Consider the following 18,064-nt stretch of genomic DNA (forward strand, 5'->3'; position numbering starts at 1 on the left):
CACCAGCAGACCCTGTTCTTCAAGTGTTCCTTCCATTCGCTGGGTTGCCCTTTAATTCACTCAAAGTTCTTTGTTCTACTTAAGTCTCTTGAAGCTGGTCAAACCAGTTTCTGCAGCCCACTGGGAGACAAAGGCAACATCTTATGGTTAGTCCTGGCCATTTGCTGAGGATTTCTTATCTGTGTATTGCCCATCTTTCTGGGGAGTGTCCTGATCACTCGATTATTGAATTAACCCAACATCTGCAACCAGTAAACCTCTCTACAGTACTCAGAGCATGTCGAATTCATAGACTATTACATGCAGCTTCAAATCCATCATGCTCTTCCTTTTGCTTTGACCTCTTTATTTCCCCTGCTCTCTCACTCCTCTAACTTGGGGGATTTAGTCCCCATTTCTCCTTCTACTCCACCCCCTTTTCCTACAGGCTCCTGCCCCTTCCCCATGAGGAACCTTCACATAAGTTCTTCCTCTGCACAGTTCCCACCCACCATTAGGGTCCTTCACTGAAACCCCTCCCTCCTCCATACACAAACCACACCCACTCAATTAGACCCCTCCCTCAACCAGCCCTTTCCCCATCCAGTCCCTCCCCTCTGTTAATCCCCTCTCACCTCCCCATACAAGCCCCTTACCCTCCACTAGACCCCTCCCCCACTATCCCCACCCCCTCTGGCTGGGGAGAGAGATTCCCCTTGGATACCTCCCAGGCCAGTGAGATGGGGGCTAGATAATCCAGCTCCCCATTGCAGGCACCAGATAGACTACAAGGTGAGGGGCACAGAGCATCTCCCACCTGCTTCCGCTTGTGAGATACTTGGGAGAGGCGGGTACTCAGCCAGCTCTGCCCCAAGACCATGTAGTGGAACCTGCTGTCACCTGTGGAGGTGGGCCAACCTGTATTGTACCCTGATCCCACAGCCCACTGGGGATATAAGTTGGAAGCTCCTTCATGGAGTTGTTAGCACGGATGTGATGCTGACACAGTTTACAGAGTCCTCCCACAGTTGTTCTTTCTGTGGCAAGGAGATCCTGCTGCACGAGTATTTGCAGCAGGCCTGGTTGCAGACCCTTTTTCATCTCCTCCAGAACCTCCTGCCAAGGTCCTGACTGCACTTTTCCTCACACCTCTTTATTTGTTCACCCCCTATCCGCGGCCCCATACCGTCTTGGGGCCCTTCTCCTCGCCCTGGCTAAAATGGCCATCTAACCATTGAGGACGAGAAGGTTGGGCAGGGGTGGGTGTACTTTGTGACTGCGGGGCTGACCTACGTTTACTCGTCTGTTCCAGTCTCCAGGCAGAGTTCCTGTGGCTGGCATCCCCCAGCTCCCTGGACTCTTTCAAAGACCAATGGGCGCTCTCCGGACTCCCCTGCTCGGCAGCCCCCTCTGGATCCCTAATTCTGAACCTTGTACCCACACGCTTTTCCTGTTTTCACATTTGTTGACCTCTTCCCAGACTCAGGGGATCCCTCCGTTGTCCCCCGACACCTCACCCCGCTGCCCTGTAGAAGGGTGTGGTGGATGGATCCCCTTTGGGGAGATCTGCCTTGGACACAGGCCCAATGCCAAGTAGGGGGGACCTGCAGCCACCTACGGGGGGAGGGAAGCCCTGGCAGGCCAGCCTCCACTGCGCCCTGATCCCATGGCCCACCGGGGATGTGATTCCTTCAGCAGGGTTCACAGAGTCCCCAATGCCTGCCCCGTAGGCGGTGAGAGGGAGACCCTAGTGCTTCGGACCGCGGCCCCCCCAGACGCCTTCACCAGCCCCTCCCACCACCAGCGTCCCCCCACTCTCAGCTCCTTCGTTCTCGTGGCCCCACGACACCCTCGTCGGCCCGACCCAGTGCCCGCCACCAGGCCAGGGGCCGACAGCTCTGCAGGGCTGCAACCGCAGGGGCTGCTTCCAACCTTCCCCCGCAAGCCCCAGGGCTGCCTCTGACCTCCCCCACTAAGTGCCCCCCGCCCCCGTCATGGCCCCAGTGGCTCCTCCCACTCCACTGAGGGCGGGGCCTATGCCAGCCCCGCCCCCAGAACGTCAGCTCCCGCCCCCTTTGACCATAGAGACTAGAGGGAGGCAGAAGCCAGAGCGTCACACCCCTCCCGCAGAGAGGCCATAGAGAAAAGGCCCTTTCCAGGAGATAGCGCGTCCCACCCGTTCACTTCCGGTCTTTTTTTAAACTCCATAGAGAGGCGCTGGGTGCAGATAGAGCGTCCTGCAGGCAGCGCAGAGTGGCGCGTCCGCGAGGTTAGGTCGCCTCGCAGGGCCTGCCGCACAAAGAACTTGTCACCACAGAGGGCAGGAGCTACAGTGTCTCGCGGGCACTTCCGCTTAAATGTCCTTATACCATAGACAGTGAGAGAGGGGGATGGAGCGTCTCGCACGCACTTCCAGTCACGTGCCGGTCTACTCTCGTGCTGGGGAGAGGGGGGTGGGGAGAGAGCGCGGCCGGCGGGCACTTCCGCTCGAAAGACCGCTTCCCTCTCGAGGGGCGAGAGAGCGTCTTGACGCCACTTCCGGTCACATGACCACGTACCGTCGCATGGGGGAGCCCGTCTGTGGGGGATAGATTGTCTCGCAGCCACTTCCGGTGAAGGGGAGGAGGGGAAGAAAAAAAAAAAAAAAAGCTCGCACACCATAGAGAGCGGTGGCCGGGGAGGGTAGAGCGTCCTTCGCCACACTTGGCTGGCTGGGGCAGCTGTCAGCTGGGCCCCGGGGGAGCAGGAGGCTCCGGGGGCTCAGAGCCCTGAGGGGGGCAGGGCCCAAGTGGGGGGAGGGGGGCAGGGCCCTGAGTGGGGGGCAGGGGCTGGAGGGAGGAGACGGAAGAAGCTCAGGGCCTTGCTGGTGTCTGGGGCAAAGGGAGGCCTAGGATAAGGGGGGGGGGAGATCAGGTTCCAGGGGGGCCCTCAAGTTCCGGGGGGGGGCGGCTCAGAGCAGGGCTGGGGGCTCAGGACCGGGGGGGCTCAGGGCAGGGGGCTCAGGACCCTGGGGGGAAGCTGAGGGTGGGGGCTGCAGGCTCTGTTGGTGCAGGGGGTCCATGGCGGTGGCTGGGGAAGGCGGCTCCATGGGGGGCCGGGGTGGGCGGCCCAACGCGGTGGAGACGCTGCAGGAGGAGGCCGTCTGCGCCATCTGCCTCGACTACTTCACCGACCCCGTCTCCATTGGCTGCGGCCACAACTTCTGCCGCGTCTGCATCACTCAGCTCTGGGGAGGCGAGGAGGAGGGCGACGGCCAGGCCGCGTATGAGGCCGTGGGGGACGACGTGGGGATGGGCGGCGAGGAGGACGATGTGGATGAGCTGGACGATGATGACAACATAGAGTACAATGAGGAGGAAGAGGGGGATGGGGACAACGGGGCCGAGGAGGAAGACGATATGTGGAGTGAGGAGGATGAGGACACTGATCTATGGGACGACCCAGGGGAGGATGACATGTGGGAGGACGAGGTAGGAGATGAACTTTTCTTCGAGGAGGACGATTACGATGAGGAGGTGATGGAGGAAGAGGATCTGGAGGAGGAAGAAGAAGAGCCGCTGCCACCGCCTCCGCCAGCAGCAGTGGTCACGCGGCCTCGACACCCCACAACCTTCACCTGCCCCCAGTGCCGCAAGACCTTCCCCCAGAGGAACTTCCGGCCCAACCTCCAGCTGGCCAATATGGTGCACATCATCCGACAGATGCACCCACACCCACAGCGACTCGCATCACCGGCTGCTGGGACTTCAGCATCTGGGGGTGCGGCAGGAGTAGCAGGGGAGCTGGAGAAACGAGCTCTGTGTGAGAAACACCAGGAACCCCTCAAGCTCTTCTGCGAGGTGGACGAGCAGGCCATCTGCGTGGTGTGTCGGGAGTCCCGGAGCCATAAGCACCACAGCGTTGTCCCGCTGGAGGAGGTGGTGCAGGATTACAAGGTATGCAGTTGGCAGCGTTGGGTTTGGTAAAGGCTAGCTAGAGGCTGGTGGGTTGTGTTGAGTTGGTTCCTGTCTGATGGTAGTTGAGCATGCATGGATCAGCGTTCACGTCACGTCCATCAGTACCCGGCCCGAGCCAGGGAAGCTAATGGTCCAACCAGCAGACCAAATTCGACTACCCCAGGCACGTTGTGCCTGAAGTTGGGGGCTAGTTGGCTGGGAAGTTTTGGCTTGACCAGGTGGTTTGAATAGGGGAGATCTGCTTCATTTGCAGAGGATTGCGTTGGCAGTGATGGCTTTGGTAAAGCTAGTTAGTGGCTGGAGGTACTGCTTTGCTTCAGTGAGGGAGTTGGGTTCACTTGGTGACTGATGGTGTTGGGGTGGGGGGCATTGAGTGGTTGGCTGGGAGTTGCTGGCTTGATCAGGTGTTCACGCAGCTGGGTGTGGTGACGAGTTGGTTTGATCCGCAATGGGATGGGGTTGGCCGAATTGAGTCATTTGGTAAGGCTGGTCAGAGGCTGCTGGTGCTGGATTGCATTGGGATGGGATAGATGGGAGCTGTTTGGTTGTTTTCCGGCTCCCACAGGTGTGTTTTCTGGGCCCTTCTCAGGTCATAGGCAGCTTACACTGTAAGGCCTCCCTTGTGGGAGGAGCTCTATGCAGGCGTTTCCCGGAGTCAGCGCTGCTGTGAGTAGCTCCTGAGTCCCACTGAGTGAGTGGAGCTGAGAGCAGGGTCTGACCTCTTGATGGGGGATAACAAGCAGCAAGACTGGGAGAGGATCAGACCAATAAGACTATCAGTTACTCAGGCTCAGATCATCACAGGCATTTAGATACTGACTTCAGTGGGACTTAGCCGTCTAAATACCTCTGACACTCTGAACCTCAATTGAAAAGCTTATTTCTGTGATCATTGACTCTTCTGGGCATTGTAGAAAAAGGAAGTCTTTAGAGAGATGCTGTCAGCTTAAAACTCTGCCTGGAAATGTGGCAACTGCTAGTGTCACAAGGGTGATCTGACCTTTTCAATGGTGTGAGCCAGATGCTAGTTCTGGGTCACCTCCACGGTCCCTGTACAGAGGTCATGCTGGGACGAGGACCCCATTCAGCAGAGCGTGCCACCCCCCCCCCCCCTGCTGGCATGACTGCGGTGGGGGCAGGCCCATACAGCCCGGGTGACCCCTTCCAGCTGGAATGCAGGCGGACGACCGTGCAGAGCAATGAGCTCTGGACTGCAGGCTGCAGGGCTCTACCAGGAACCACAGCAGCTAAAGCAGCAGCATGTTGGGCTGACGCTTCCAGCCCAGGCAGCTCTTCCAGTATGGCTGTGCTGCCCCCAGCCCTGCCCACTGGGACGGGCACCAGGCTCACCAGCAGCTGTCCCTGGTTGCGCAAGTCTGTGCAAGTGGCTTGCATGCTCCCAGACAGGAGTACTGTCCACACAGTGGTCTGTATTCCTGGTAGAGCCCTGCAGCTCTGCGGATATCTGCTTTATATCCATGGATATCCGCATCTGCGGATCTAAATTTTGTATCCAGGCAGGGCTCTAACCGTAAGCTTTTTGGGGCAGGGGCTGCCTCTTTGTTCTATTTGTCAGCACCTAGCGCAGTGGTGTCCTGATCCCTGGCTAGAGCTCCTAGGTGCTGCCACTGTTAAAATCATAAATACTTATAAAAGTTACAGCTAACACCCTGGTCCTGCAAAGAGTGACTAGCCCCTGTTGAGTTCAGGGGGGCTACATATCTGTGTAAAATTACCCTCATAAGCATTTGCAGGATCAAGGCCCAATATTCCTGTAAATAGAAGAGATCCAGGGAGGTGTTTTATCTCTTTTCTCAGTTTTTCCTGTTTGCAATGGACAGCACTGTGTGGATTACCAGTTCCATGGCTGGCCCTCTGTATAATTAGTCCATTCCCTGTTTGTTGGGGGACTTTTCCACAGCAACGGGAAAGGAAAAAACAAAACCAGGAAAATGTTATCAAAACATCTGGGTTGAAGCAGAGTAGGGAGAGTTTTTAAACGGACCTCAGACTTGCTTTTTTAACAAGGCTTAAAGTGCGTTTGCAGTGTTTGTTGTAGCTGTGTCGGTCCCAGGATATTAGAGAGACAAGGAGGGTGAGGTCATATCTTTTACTGGGCCAACTTGTGTTCCATCAGAGTGATATAACTGTGATGTAGGTATAGACCTGGCCTACACTAAAAAGTTCAGTCGACCCAGCTACATCGCTCAGGGGTCTGAAAAATCCACCCCCCTGAGCAATGTGGGTAAGCCGACCTGACCCCTGGTGTAGGCAGTGCTCAGTTGATGGAATTCTTCCTTCAACCTAGCTACCTCCTCTGAAGAAGTGGAGGACCTATGCTGACGGGCGAACCCCTCCCATCAGCGTAGGCAGTGTCTACGCCGAAGCGCTGCGCTGGAGCGTTTCAAGTGTAGACAAGCCCTAAGTGCGTGCAACCGCAGCTCAAGTTTCAACCTGTTGCAATGTTACTGTCCCGCCCTCGCCCTCTCTAGTCCTCCAGCAAAACCAGAATAGTTCAGGCTGGAGTCTCTACAGATTTCCTGAGTCTGGATATTGCAGCAGCGCCTGGAAGCTCCAGCTGATGGCAGCCCTGTTGTTCTTGGCTCTGTACGTGCAGGTGGGGGAGTTTCAGAGAGCTTACAGTGTAAACACAGGACAGACCAGGGAAGGATTGTCACGTTTTACACAGGGGGAGCCAAGGCCCAGAGAAATCGAGTGGCTTGCTCTAGGTCACACAGGGACTTTGTGACAGAGCCAGGAATTGACCCCAGGTTTCCTGCTATGCTGCTTCTACCGTTAGACCATGCTGCCTCCTGGTCCATTGAAGCCAGACTAGATGGCCACTCTTGACATTAAAACCCATGAGCCCAGTAAGGGAAAACACATATAGAAAAGACAGATTTGGTGATAAACTTGTCAGGGGTGGGGAGGATGTTTATTGTCTTTTCTTTGTAGATGAAACTCCAGGGCCACCTGGATCCGCTGAAGAAGAAGCTGGATGCGGTTCTGAAACAGAAATCAAGCGAAGAGGAGAAAATTACTGAGCTGAAGGCAGGTGCCAGGCTCCCCCTCCCCACCACCTTTGCTCTCCACCCCGACCAGGGATTGCATGGTTAAGGGGGGTTCTCAACTTGAAGGTCAGGTGATGAGAGGTTATGTCCATCCTGCCCTTCCCATGTTGCCGCATATCTCCTTGGTGTCTCCTCCTCTTCCCTCTCTGCAGCCACTCCTAAGTCTCACCTCCCTTGGGGCTCCTATCTCCTTCCCTATTCCAGCTGCTCAGACATCAGCACTGAAATAGTTAGTGAAGTGTCGTCACTGACCTGTCAGAGCTGATGCCCCAGAAAGGCGGACGGGGAGTTCGCTCTCCTCTGAGCTATTGGTTCAGGCTCTCTGCAGACTCAGGCAGATGTCACTCACGCTCGGCTCACGTTCAGCGGGTTTTCTTGACAACCGCAAGGGCTAGAGCCTTTTTTTTTCTTTTCTTTTTTAATGGAAGCTGAGATACTGGCCAACCAGACCACGTAATGCAGACTGTGGTACAGCAGCAGTGTTGGTAGAGTTAACATGTGACTCGCTTATTGTTTGACAGATGGCTTTTCTAAGTGCCCTAAAATCCACCCACAGACTCAGCTTTTCTTGAAATTTGCTGTGCTGTCTGAGGGTGGTGGGGTAGGGTTAGTGATCAAAATTTGGAGTCATTTGATCGCAGGATTCCTGATACACAGCCTCCCCAAGAGTCATGTGATATCAAAGTCCTCTGGTTCGCCTAAGGCAGTGGTTCCCAAACTTTTTAGTAAGGCGACCCACCAACTGTTTGTTTCTTTTTGTATCCCATCTTCCCTCCTGCTCCCCACTCTCCCAGCCCCATTGCTCTGGCCTTCCAGCCCTGCCCCATTCTGGAGAGGAGAGGGACAGTGAGAGGGCGACCTATCTGGACCCTTCCCATGACCCACAGTTTGGGAAAAATTGATCTGAGAAGGTTTTTTTGCATACTTAAATAAACCATGTGAGCTGGATCCCCGCATATCTGGCATCCCCGTTGTAGATAGCTATACCTTATCTATAGCATGTTGCCAAAGATAACAGTGCCCTGTGTTTCCACATAAACGCCTTCTACGGGTTCTGTAGCTGTGTCTGCACTAGGAAACTTTACTGCAGAGCCCTGCAGGGGGACTATTTTTTTAATCCTGCTCCTGTCCCGCAACATCCACTCATGCATTGTTGCAAAAACTCCTGCTGCAAAAAAAATCCTGCAAGAGAGACAGATTCCACCTTGCTCCTTTGAAAAAATAAAAGTCAGTTAATATATTATAAATGGAATTCAGACACAATTTTTACCACTAAAAGAATAAAATAAATCTTGCTTAAACCATGTTTAAAAAAAAATGCTTTAACTCCTGTTATAATAGACATCAAATCTCTTTCTATCCCTGGCTTAAATTTAAGTCTTAAAACCTTTATTTAAAAAAGAAAAGAAAAACTTGCTTTATGTGGCTGAAATTCTGTTTATAAGAACATAAGAGCGGCCAGACTGGGTCAGACCAAAGGTCCATCTAGCCCAGTATCCTGTCTTCCGACAGTGGCCAATGCCAGGTGCCCCAGAGGAAATGAACAGAACAGGTGATCATCAAGTGATCCATCCCCTGTCACCCATTCCCAGCTTCTGGCAAATTGATGAAAGATTGTTTTCCTGCAAATCACCACCGTCTGGGTTTTTTTGCCCACCCAATCCTGTCTGCAACAAAGTACATTTTACACGCTGTTATGGCAGCGGGTCCTGTAAGACCCGTGGGATCCCAGACCCACTGCAGGGCTCTACCTGGAAGATTCCCACCTAGCCGGAGCCCAGTGCGGATTAGGCTTTGGCAGCCAGACTGAGCTTTGCCATTGTTAGCAGGTTTAACAGGCCAAGAGCTGCCCAGCCTGTTGCTATAAGTAGCTCTGTTGGCCTGGTGTTAGACATGCCCTAGGGGATTTTATCCCACTGCTCTTTGGCAAGGACAGATTATAGTGTTGGCTTCGCTCTGATGACGCTGTCCAAATATTCCCCTGCAGGGGCAGCGATGCCCTAGGACAGGTCATTTAACAGGGGTTGAAGCTGGGACTTTGGGGCCAGCTGCCCAGGCTGGATAAGCAGTGGGTGGCCCAGGCAGGCAGGAGGTGGGGGAGGAGCTGTGTCTAACCCTTCCCCTCCCTGCTCCAGAACAAGATGAAGCTGGAGATCAAGGAGTTCGAGTCGGACTTCGAGCTGCTGCACCAGTTCCTGATCGGGGAACAGGTGCTGCTACTGCACCAGCTGGAGGAGCGCTACGAGGCGCTGCTGGCCCGCCAGAGCAGCAACATAAGCCAGCTGGAGGAGCAGGGCGCCACCCTCGGGCGCCTCATCACTGAGGCTGAGGACAAGAGCAGGCAGGACGGGCTGCAGCTGCTCAAGGTGAGAGCCCCCAGCACACAATCTGATGTCTGACCCCCACACCCTCCCAGCCCTGGTCTGTCACCCCCAGCCCCTTTCCAGATCACCCGACACCCCATTCCGCACCACAAAAGCATCTTTCTCCAGCCAGGGACATCTATTCGAGCCACAGCTCAGAAAGGGACTTGAGGGCAGAGCCGCCCAGAGGGTGACCTTTCCTGGCAACTTCCAAGGTGTTTTGTTCCCCGCTGGAATGAAAACGAAATCTTTGGACCCTTTTCACAGCCTGGGAGAGTGTTTGCATGCAGGGAAGGTTGAGAGGGGGGCGCCAGCTGGCAGGGGGACCAAGCTTCAAGTCTCTGATTTGGGTTATGATCTGGAACAAAAAACGGCCCTGACTCAGAGCAGGGGGACTTGAACCAGTTCTGCTCCCAAGTCCCAGGCCAGCGCTACATTTTCTGTCCCTTTGTCCCCAAGGGACACTTCATTGAAACCGATACATCCCCGGCTTCAAAACAACATGTTCCAGTGAAATTAAATTGCGCCGAAAATGTTCCCTACCCAGCTATACTTAGGGGGAGACTTCCAAGGGCACAGATGGCAACACCCACTGAAAAGCACCTCCCTTAACTCCCCTGTATGCCTTAGGCACATACATCAGGGGTGGTTTTCTAACTTCAAGCATGTGATTAGTCCCCCTGACTGCAATGGGGTCACTCCCACGCTCAAAGCAAGAGAGGTGCTCACAGACCTCGCTGAGTCGTGGCTGATCAAAGTCTTTTATGAGCACAGTGGTGTTTGTCACTGGCTTGTTACTAATCTTTTTCTCTTTTCTTCCCACTCTTCTCAGGACATCAAAGACACCTTCATCAGGTCAGTCCTGGGCTAATTCTGTTGATACACCTGTTGCTACAGGAAGGAAACCGACGGCTTTTAAGAGCGTCCTGTTGTAGAAATATGGAAATACTCCATGATGTCACTTGTTGAAACTGACTAGCTGTGGTTAGCACCGAAGGGTACAGCTCTTCTGTAGTGTGTTTCATCAGTAGATCGCAAAGCACGTTGCGAAGGAGGATAGTCTTATTTTCCCCATCTTACAGATGGGGCAACTGAGGCACGGGAGTGGGGGCGGGAGTGACTTACCTAGCAGGGCAGCAGATCCGGGAATAGAGCCAAGGTCTCCTGAGTTTCGCTAGGAGAGTCTATTCACTAGGCCACACTGCTTCCTCTGCAGACTATAAAGCCAACCAGGACACTGCGTTAAGATCTAAACATCTCTGGTGTCCCCACAATGTAGTTACAGTCATGGCAGTTAGACTTCTGTGCAGCCTAGACTTGAACACACTTGGCTTTCTCTATAATATTTATTTGGATTATCCTAGCACTTGGGAGCCCCAGTCATGGACTGGGCCCCTACTGAGCTAGGCACTGTGCAGTCACAGAACAGAAAGACCCAAAGAGAGTGGAAAGTTACCCCAGAGAACCGTTGATCTTAGGCAGTCGTGTCAGATGAATGGATGTGATGTATTTACTAAGCCCTCGTGACGGGTCCTGAGTTAAGCTTTCATTCTAAACCGGATTCCAGCTGTTGTGGCTGCAAAGAGAAACTCTCAAACATGAACCAAAGTGGTATTGTCTTAGGCCCAGTCTATGCTAGCAAAGGGTTTGCCAGTATAGCTATACTAACAAACCTGCCTAGTGGAGATGCAGTTTCGACAGCAAAAGAGTATAGCTTATTTTGGTTCTCCAAACGAAGTACCAGCACAAGGATTGTTATGCTGAGACTTGGTCTACACCAGGGCTTTTGTCAGTACAGAAATGTCCTCAAAAAAATTGCATCCCTAACTGAACTTCCTATACCAGCCAAAATTTCTAGTGTAGATCGGCCTGAAACAGGTCGGGGGACACCTCTCCCCATTTACATCACGCTGTATTAACTCTGGAATCGAACTATGGTGCTTCAAGGAGCAGTCTTCCCAACAGATTTGGTCATAGTTACCAGCGGGTCACACACGGTCTGAACGTGGTAGACCTGATCCACGGACTGTAGTTAAAGACGTTACTTGTGTGTGCAAACTTCTCTGATCTTAGGTACTGTTAGGTCATTTGTGTTAGAGTTAGAGACCCACTGTGTTGGATGTGGTAGTCGTGCGTAATGAGTAAAGCCGGCCGGAAAATGTTTTATGGAAAATTTCAATACCAGAAAACTCAATTTAGAAGTGCTGCCCCAGTGGCTCATGGGAGTTTAGTTCAGCTGCCTTGTACTCCCCTTCTCCTGTATAGGCTGGAGTTCCTGGATACATTTCATCTGTCATGATGCAGCACAGTGTCTCCTCTTGGAGAGGGGAGGCAGTACACCATGCTCAGGGACTCTCCCGATGCATCATGGGGCATGTAGTCTGCCTGGGACCCCAGCCAGTAGAGGAGAAGGGAGACATGAGGCAATTGAATTACAACTCCCAGGAGGCCCTGCGGCATTTTAAGTCGAATATTTCGATTATGGGGGTGGTCTCTTTTTGAGTGGAAAAAAATCAAAATCTTCTGCAGAAAGAAAAGAACATTGCTTCGTCAAAAACCTACATTTCTGTTGCAAAAGTGTTTTGACAGAAGATTGTCGGCCCGCCCCCATAGAGAGACTTTCTGCCCTTGGAGCTTACAGTCTAAAGAGACAGAGGAGGGAAACTAACTTGCCCAGGGTCGCCTAGCGAGGCAGTGGCAGAGCTGGGGATAGACCTCAGGTCCCCCGAGACCTGTTCAGTGCTCTGCCCACCACACCCAGCCCTTGACTCACTGCTGTATTCCCTTTGCCAGGTGCGAGAGCGTCAAATTCCAGGAGCCGGAGACTGTGCCGGTAGACGTGGGGAAGAAATACCGCAATTACTTCCTGCAGGACGTGGTGATGAGGAAGATGGAGAAGGTCTTCAGGAAAGTCCCTCAAGGTAAAGGAGAACAGCTTTTTCTTCCCTTGGCTAGGGGACTGGGGAAAGCCAGGACTCTGTTTACGCTGACGTCCTGTGTGTGGTGGAGCTGTACAGAGCTGGCAGCTGTAGCATGAGTTTCTCCCACAGGCTGCTTTCACTGAAGTGCATCAGCACTCGCTCACAACTCTGTCCTGACCTACATCCCCCTGCTGTCCCAGCCCTGGGCTCCCCCAGTGCACACGCCTGCTGGTGCTCCTCTATCCCGACCCACAGCCCTCACCTGCTGTCCCAGCCCTGGGCTTTGCCCCCACAAACTCCAGGCTCTGCCAGTTTCCAGCCATCCCAGCTGCTTGGTTTCCCATGCAGCTCCCTATCTCTAGTGGAAATACCTGTCCTGATGCATCCCAAGACCGCATTAGCTTTTTTCATGGCCATATCACATTGGCGGCTCATAGTCAACCTGTGATCAACCAATACTCTGAGGTCCTTCTCCTTCTCTGTTACTTCCAAGTGATGCGTCCCCAGCTGATAACAAAAATTCTTATTAATCCCTAAATGCGTGACCTTGCATTTTTCGCTATTAAATTTCATCCTATTACTCCAGTTTACAAGGTCATCCAGATCCTTCTGTATGATATCCCGGTCCTTCTCTGTATTGGCAATACCTCCCGGCTTTGTGTCATCCGCAAACTTTATTAGCACATTCCCACTTTTCGTGCCAAGGTCAGTAATAAAAAGATTAAATAAAATTAGTCCCAAAACCGATCCCTGATGAACTCCACTAGTAACCTTCTTCCAGCCTGACAGTTCACCTTTAAGTGTGACCCGTTGTAGTCTGCCCTTTAACCAGTTCCTTGTCCACCTTTCAATTTTCATGTTGATCCCCATCTTTTCCAATTTAGCTAATAATTCCACATGTGGAACCATATAAAATGCCTTACTGAAATTGAGGTAAACTAGATCCACTGCATTTCCTTTGTCTGAAAAATCTGTTACCTCCTTAAAGAAGGAGATCAGGTTGGTTTGACATGATCTACCTTTTGTAAAACCACATTGTATTTTGTCCCAATTACCATTGACCTCAATGTCCTTAACTTTCTCCTTCAAAATTTTTTCCAAGACCTTGCATACTACAGATGTCAAATTAACAGGCCTGTAGTTACCCGGATCATGTTTTTTTTTCCTTTCTTAAAAATAGGCACTGTGTTAGCAATTCTCCAGTCATACGGTACAGCCCCTGAGTTTACAGATTCCTTAAAAATTCCTGCTAATGGGCTTGCAATTTTGTATGCCAGTTCCTTTAATATATTTGGATGAAAATTATCTGGGCCCCCCGATTTAGTCCCATTAAGCTGTTCAAGTTTGGCTTCTACCTCGGATGTAGTAATATCTACCTCCATAGCCTCATTCCCATTTGTCATCCTACCATTATCCCTAAACTCCTCATTAAAGACTGAGGCAAAGTATTTGTTTAGGTATTGGGCCATGCCTAGATTATCCTTGACCTCCACTCCATCCTCAGTGTTTAGCGGTCCCACTTCTTCTTTCTTTGTTTTCTTCTTATTTATATGACTATAGAACCTTTCTTGGTTTTAATTCCCTTTGCAAGGTCCAATTCTACATGGCTTTTGGCCTTTCTCACTTTATCCCTACATGTTCTGACCTCAATACGGTAGCTTTCCTTGCTGATCCCTCCCATCTTCCACTCCCTGTATGCTTTTTGCTTATTCTTAATCACCTCTCTGAGATGCTTGCTCATCCAGCTTGGTCTACAACTCCTGGCTATGAATTTTTTCCCCTTTCTTGGGATGCAGGCTTCCGATATCTTCTCCAACTTTGACCTGAAGTAATTCCAGGCCTCCTCCGTCTTTAGAGCCACAAGTTCTTCAGTCCAATCCACTTCCCTAACTGATTTCCTTAATTTTTTAAAGTTAGCATTTTTGAAATCAAAAACCCTAGTCGCAGATCTGTTTTTGTTTATCCTTCCATTTAGTTTAAACTGAATTAGCTCATGATCACTTGAACCAAGATTGTCCCCTACAACCATTTCTTCTGGGAGGTCTTCACTACTCACCAAAACCAAATCTAAAATGGCATCCCCTCTTGTCAGTTCAGTAACTACTTGGTGAAGGAATCCATCAGCTATCGCATCCAGAAAAATGAGCCCTATTATTATTACTAGCACTTGTCCTCCAGTCTATAGCTGTGAAGTTAAAGTCTCCCATGATCACACAATTCCCATTAGTATTTACTTCATTAAAAACATTAAAGAAGTCCCTATCCACTGCGCACACACACAGCGAAAGCCAGTCCCTGCCCCAAAGTGCTCACAGTCTGAATAGACAAGACACGGTGGGAAGGGAAACAGAGGCAATATATTCCCAGCTGACCCTGGGCAAGGGATTCCAGGTGTCCTGACGCTCGGGACAGAACTGAGTTCACCCTAACTCTCCTGACTCTGTGTGGGTCTCTTTCCTTAGCCGACGTGACCCTGGACCCCGACACAGCCCACCCGCACCTGAGCCTGTCCCTGGACCGCCGGAGTGTGAAGCTGGGCGAGCGTCGCCAAGACCTACCCGACAATCCCAAGCGCTTCGACTCCGACTACTGTGTGCTGGGTTCTCAGGGCTTCAGCACAGGGCGCCACTACTGGGAGGTGGAGGTTGGGGGCCGGCGGGGCTGGGCGGTGGGGGCGGCCCGGGAGACAGCCCGGCGGAAGGAGAAGACTGGCGGCCCCTACCAGAAGCGGGAGATCTGGTGTGTGGGCGCCAATGGGAAGAAGTACCAGGCGCTGACGGCCACGGAGCAGACAGCACTGCCCCCTGGGGAGAAGCTCCGGCGCTTTGGGGTCTACCTGGACTACGAGCGGGGCCAGCTGTGCTTCTACAATGCCGAGAACATGGCCCACATCCACACCTTCAATGCCACCTTCCGCGAGCGCATCTTCCCCTTCTTCCGCATCCTGGCCAAGGGCACACGCATCAAGATCTGCACCTGACCCGCTTTCCCGGGCCTCCTCCCCCGCTGGGTCCCTCCCACCATTGCACGGATCCTCCCCACCCTGTCCGGCACCGCACAGAGGCCGGGGGGAGGCCGCCTCAGCCAACCTGACATTCCAAAGCCTGCCTCGTCCCTTTGTGTCACTCTGTTTCAAAAGTGTGAGGGCAGGGGAGGGATTGGTTACGGGGATGACGGGTGGGTTTTCACTCCGCTGTCAGGCGATCCCCCATCCTGTCCGATGCATAACGTGTGAATTGCTCTTGATGCACCACTGTAACCAGCCCCCGACCTCTCCCTCTGCTGTAGGGCCCCGGTGCTCCTGCAAAACCCTCGCTTGTGTCTCTGGGCCGAGCAGGTGGAGGTGAGCGATGTCACGGAAGATCTAGGCCTCAGACCTGGAGAGGGAGCTCTGAGCATCTCCAGAAGCACTAGCCCCCTGCTCTGTCCCATAATGAGTCACGCTCCTATGACTAGCCCCAAGGGACTTGGCCACCTGGATCTCATTGAATTTCCTTTGGCCCTGCTGGAAGAATTCCAGCCATCCAACTTCCCCCCTCCCCCACTTCCTGGTGGCATTTGGAGCTAGCTCCAGACCATCTTCTCTCTTCTTCCACAGGCACAAGACCCCATTGCTCTATGCCCAGTACCATAATGCTGCCTTCCCTTCCCTGCTGGTGTTCAGACCAAGATCCAGCCCTGCAAAAACATTGCTCCCCACCCCACCCCCTTGTGTCCAGCCTCCAGAGCCCAGTGCTTTCCACCCAGAACAGTCCCAGTGTCTGTCCTCTAGTTCTTCCTCTCAACGGTCCTCTTGTCTGCAATTCTTGGTCTTGGTCCCCAGGTCTTCTCCAGAACCATCAGGCACCAGGTCTTCTCTAGAACCATCACACGTGCTTCTGAATCTCTCTTCCCCATTGTCATCACCCTTCGTGGCCCTAGACATTGCATTGATTTGTTGACGTCTGAAACAGCTTGTAGTACCAAGGCAAATGGGGCAACTTCCTCCCTAAGCTGAGATGCTACAAGAGAATCACTGGCGAAAATGTCTGGAGGTGCCAAGAATCATGTGAGATGCTTTCATTGCGAGCCCTGTTCTGGGAATCCTAGGCCGCCTCCAGCACTCTCTGAGGGTTGGGTATTTATTTTAATTGTTCTCTGAGCTGTTTTCCACCCCACCTCACCCCACCCCACCCCGTTGCTGTCCAGTTTCCAGCAACCCATCTCTCTCCCCACTAGAAAGACACTGCCCATACCTGCTGTGTGTTGGGGTTTGGTTGGTTGTTTTTCTGTTGATGTTACAAAGCTAGTTTGAAATATTTTTGGCTAAACCAAGAATTAAATGGAGATTTAGTTTTTTGAAATGTTATAATAATAATAATAATTAATAATAAAGAGAGGATTGTACAGTTTAGTCTCTGCCTCTTCAGTCCGGCCTTGGCTGGAGCTGGTGGAAGGATAAAATCTGAAAAGGGGGTTTTGGAAAGGATGTTGAATTTGTTTCAAAGGCTACAAAAGTAATTCTTCTGCTCTACTCCGCACTGATTAGGCCTCAACTGGAGTATTGTGTCCAGTTCTGGGCACCACATTTCAGGAAAGATGTGGACAAATTGAAGAAAGTCCAGAGAAGAACAACAAAAATGATTAAAGGTCTAGAAAACATGACCTGTGAGGGTAGATTGAAAAGATTGGGGTGGTTTAGTTTGGAGAAGAGAAGACGGAGAGGGGGCATAACACTTTTCATGTAGTTCTTACAAGGAGAAGTTGTTACAAGGAGAAGGGAGAAAAATTGTTCTCCTTAACCTCTGAGGATAGGACAAGAAGCAATGGGTTTAAATTGCAACAAGGGAGGTTTAGGTTGGACATTAGGAAAAACTTCCTAACTGTCAGGGTGGTTAAGCACTGGAATAAATTGCCTAGGAAGGTTGTGCAATCTCCATCATTGGAGATTTTAAAGAGCAGGTTAGACAAACACCTGTCAGGGATGGTCTAAATAATACTCAGTCCTGCCATGAGTGCAGGGGACTGACCTAGATGACCTCTCGAGGTCCCTTCCAGTCCTACAATTCTATGAAAATGGAAAGTGCCAGACTGGGTCTGACAAAGGCTTGTCCTGTCTCTGATGCGGGACAGCACTGAGTGCCTCAGAGGAAGGGGCAAGAACCCCATGATGCAGATTTACAAGGCTTGGGCTATACCCTGGCCCTTAACTTAGCGCAGCAGGAACCCTCTAGTGCGCCAGATCCCCAGGGGTCAAACTCATCCACCAGGGCAGGCCATGCAGCCTCCACAGCTTTTGGGCTGAGTCTTCAAGCTCCAGCAATCAGTGTTTCTCACGGTGGCTCTCAGCAGCAAGTCCAGCTGAGATCAGAGCCCCAGGCAAGCAATGTCAACATTGAGGATCTGCTGTGAGGAGAAGGGATTTTTATTAGTCACCTGGAATACAGCATCAGCAGGTCCTAAGGTTAGCCTGGGCAAGGGAAGCTTAAGACAATTCATACTGGTGGGAACCTTGGACCAAGATGCTCCTGTAGATCCAGGTTCTCTCTTGTCCCTCCAGTCTGTGTCTTAACGTTGCTTCTGGGAACAGTCTTGTATCTCCTGTCTTTGTTCTCCAGCTACGGGTTTTTTGCTCTGGGAGGGAAGGAACTTGCTTTAGCAGTTGATGTTTGGTCACTGAGTTTTCCGCACTCTCCTGGGGCGGCGCAGCTGGGGCAGGCTCAGGCTTCAGTCCCCCCTCGTGGGGTTGTATAGTAATTTTTGTTGTCAGAAGGGGGTTGCAGTGCAATGAAGTT

The 18,064-nt window shown here is 52.1% G+C and overlaps 1 protein-coding gene across 1 annotated transcript; it reads left to right on the plus strand.

The window, feature by feature from the left end:
• Positions 1-3,020: 3,020 nt before the first annotated feature.
• Positions 3,021-16,678, plus strand: TRIM41 (tripartite motif containing 41). The gene is made up of 6 exons (XM_073312189.2): positions 3,021-3,914; positions 6,891-6,986; positions 9,142-9,372; positions 10,202-10,224; positions 12,163-12,290; positions 14,753-16,678. The coding sequence occupies exons 1-6, from the start codon at positions 3,039-3,041 to the stop codon at positions 15,268-15,270; spliced, it is 1,872 nt and encodes a 623-aa protein (XP_073168290.1). The 5' UTR covers positions 3,021-3,038; the 3' UTR covers positions 15,271-16,678.
• Positions 16,679-18,064: the final 1,386 nt, after the last annotated feature.

This window comes from Lepidochelys kempii, chromosome 14 (assembly GCF_965140285.1).
Source record: "Lepidochelys kempii isolate rLepKem1 chromosome 14, rLepKem1.hap1, whole genome shotgun sequence".
NCBI lineage: Eukaryota > Metazoa > Chordata > Testudines > Cheloniidae > Lepidochelys > Lepidochelys kempii.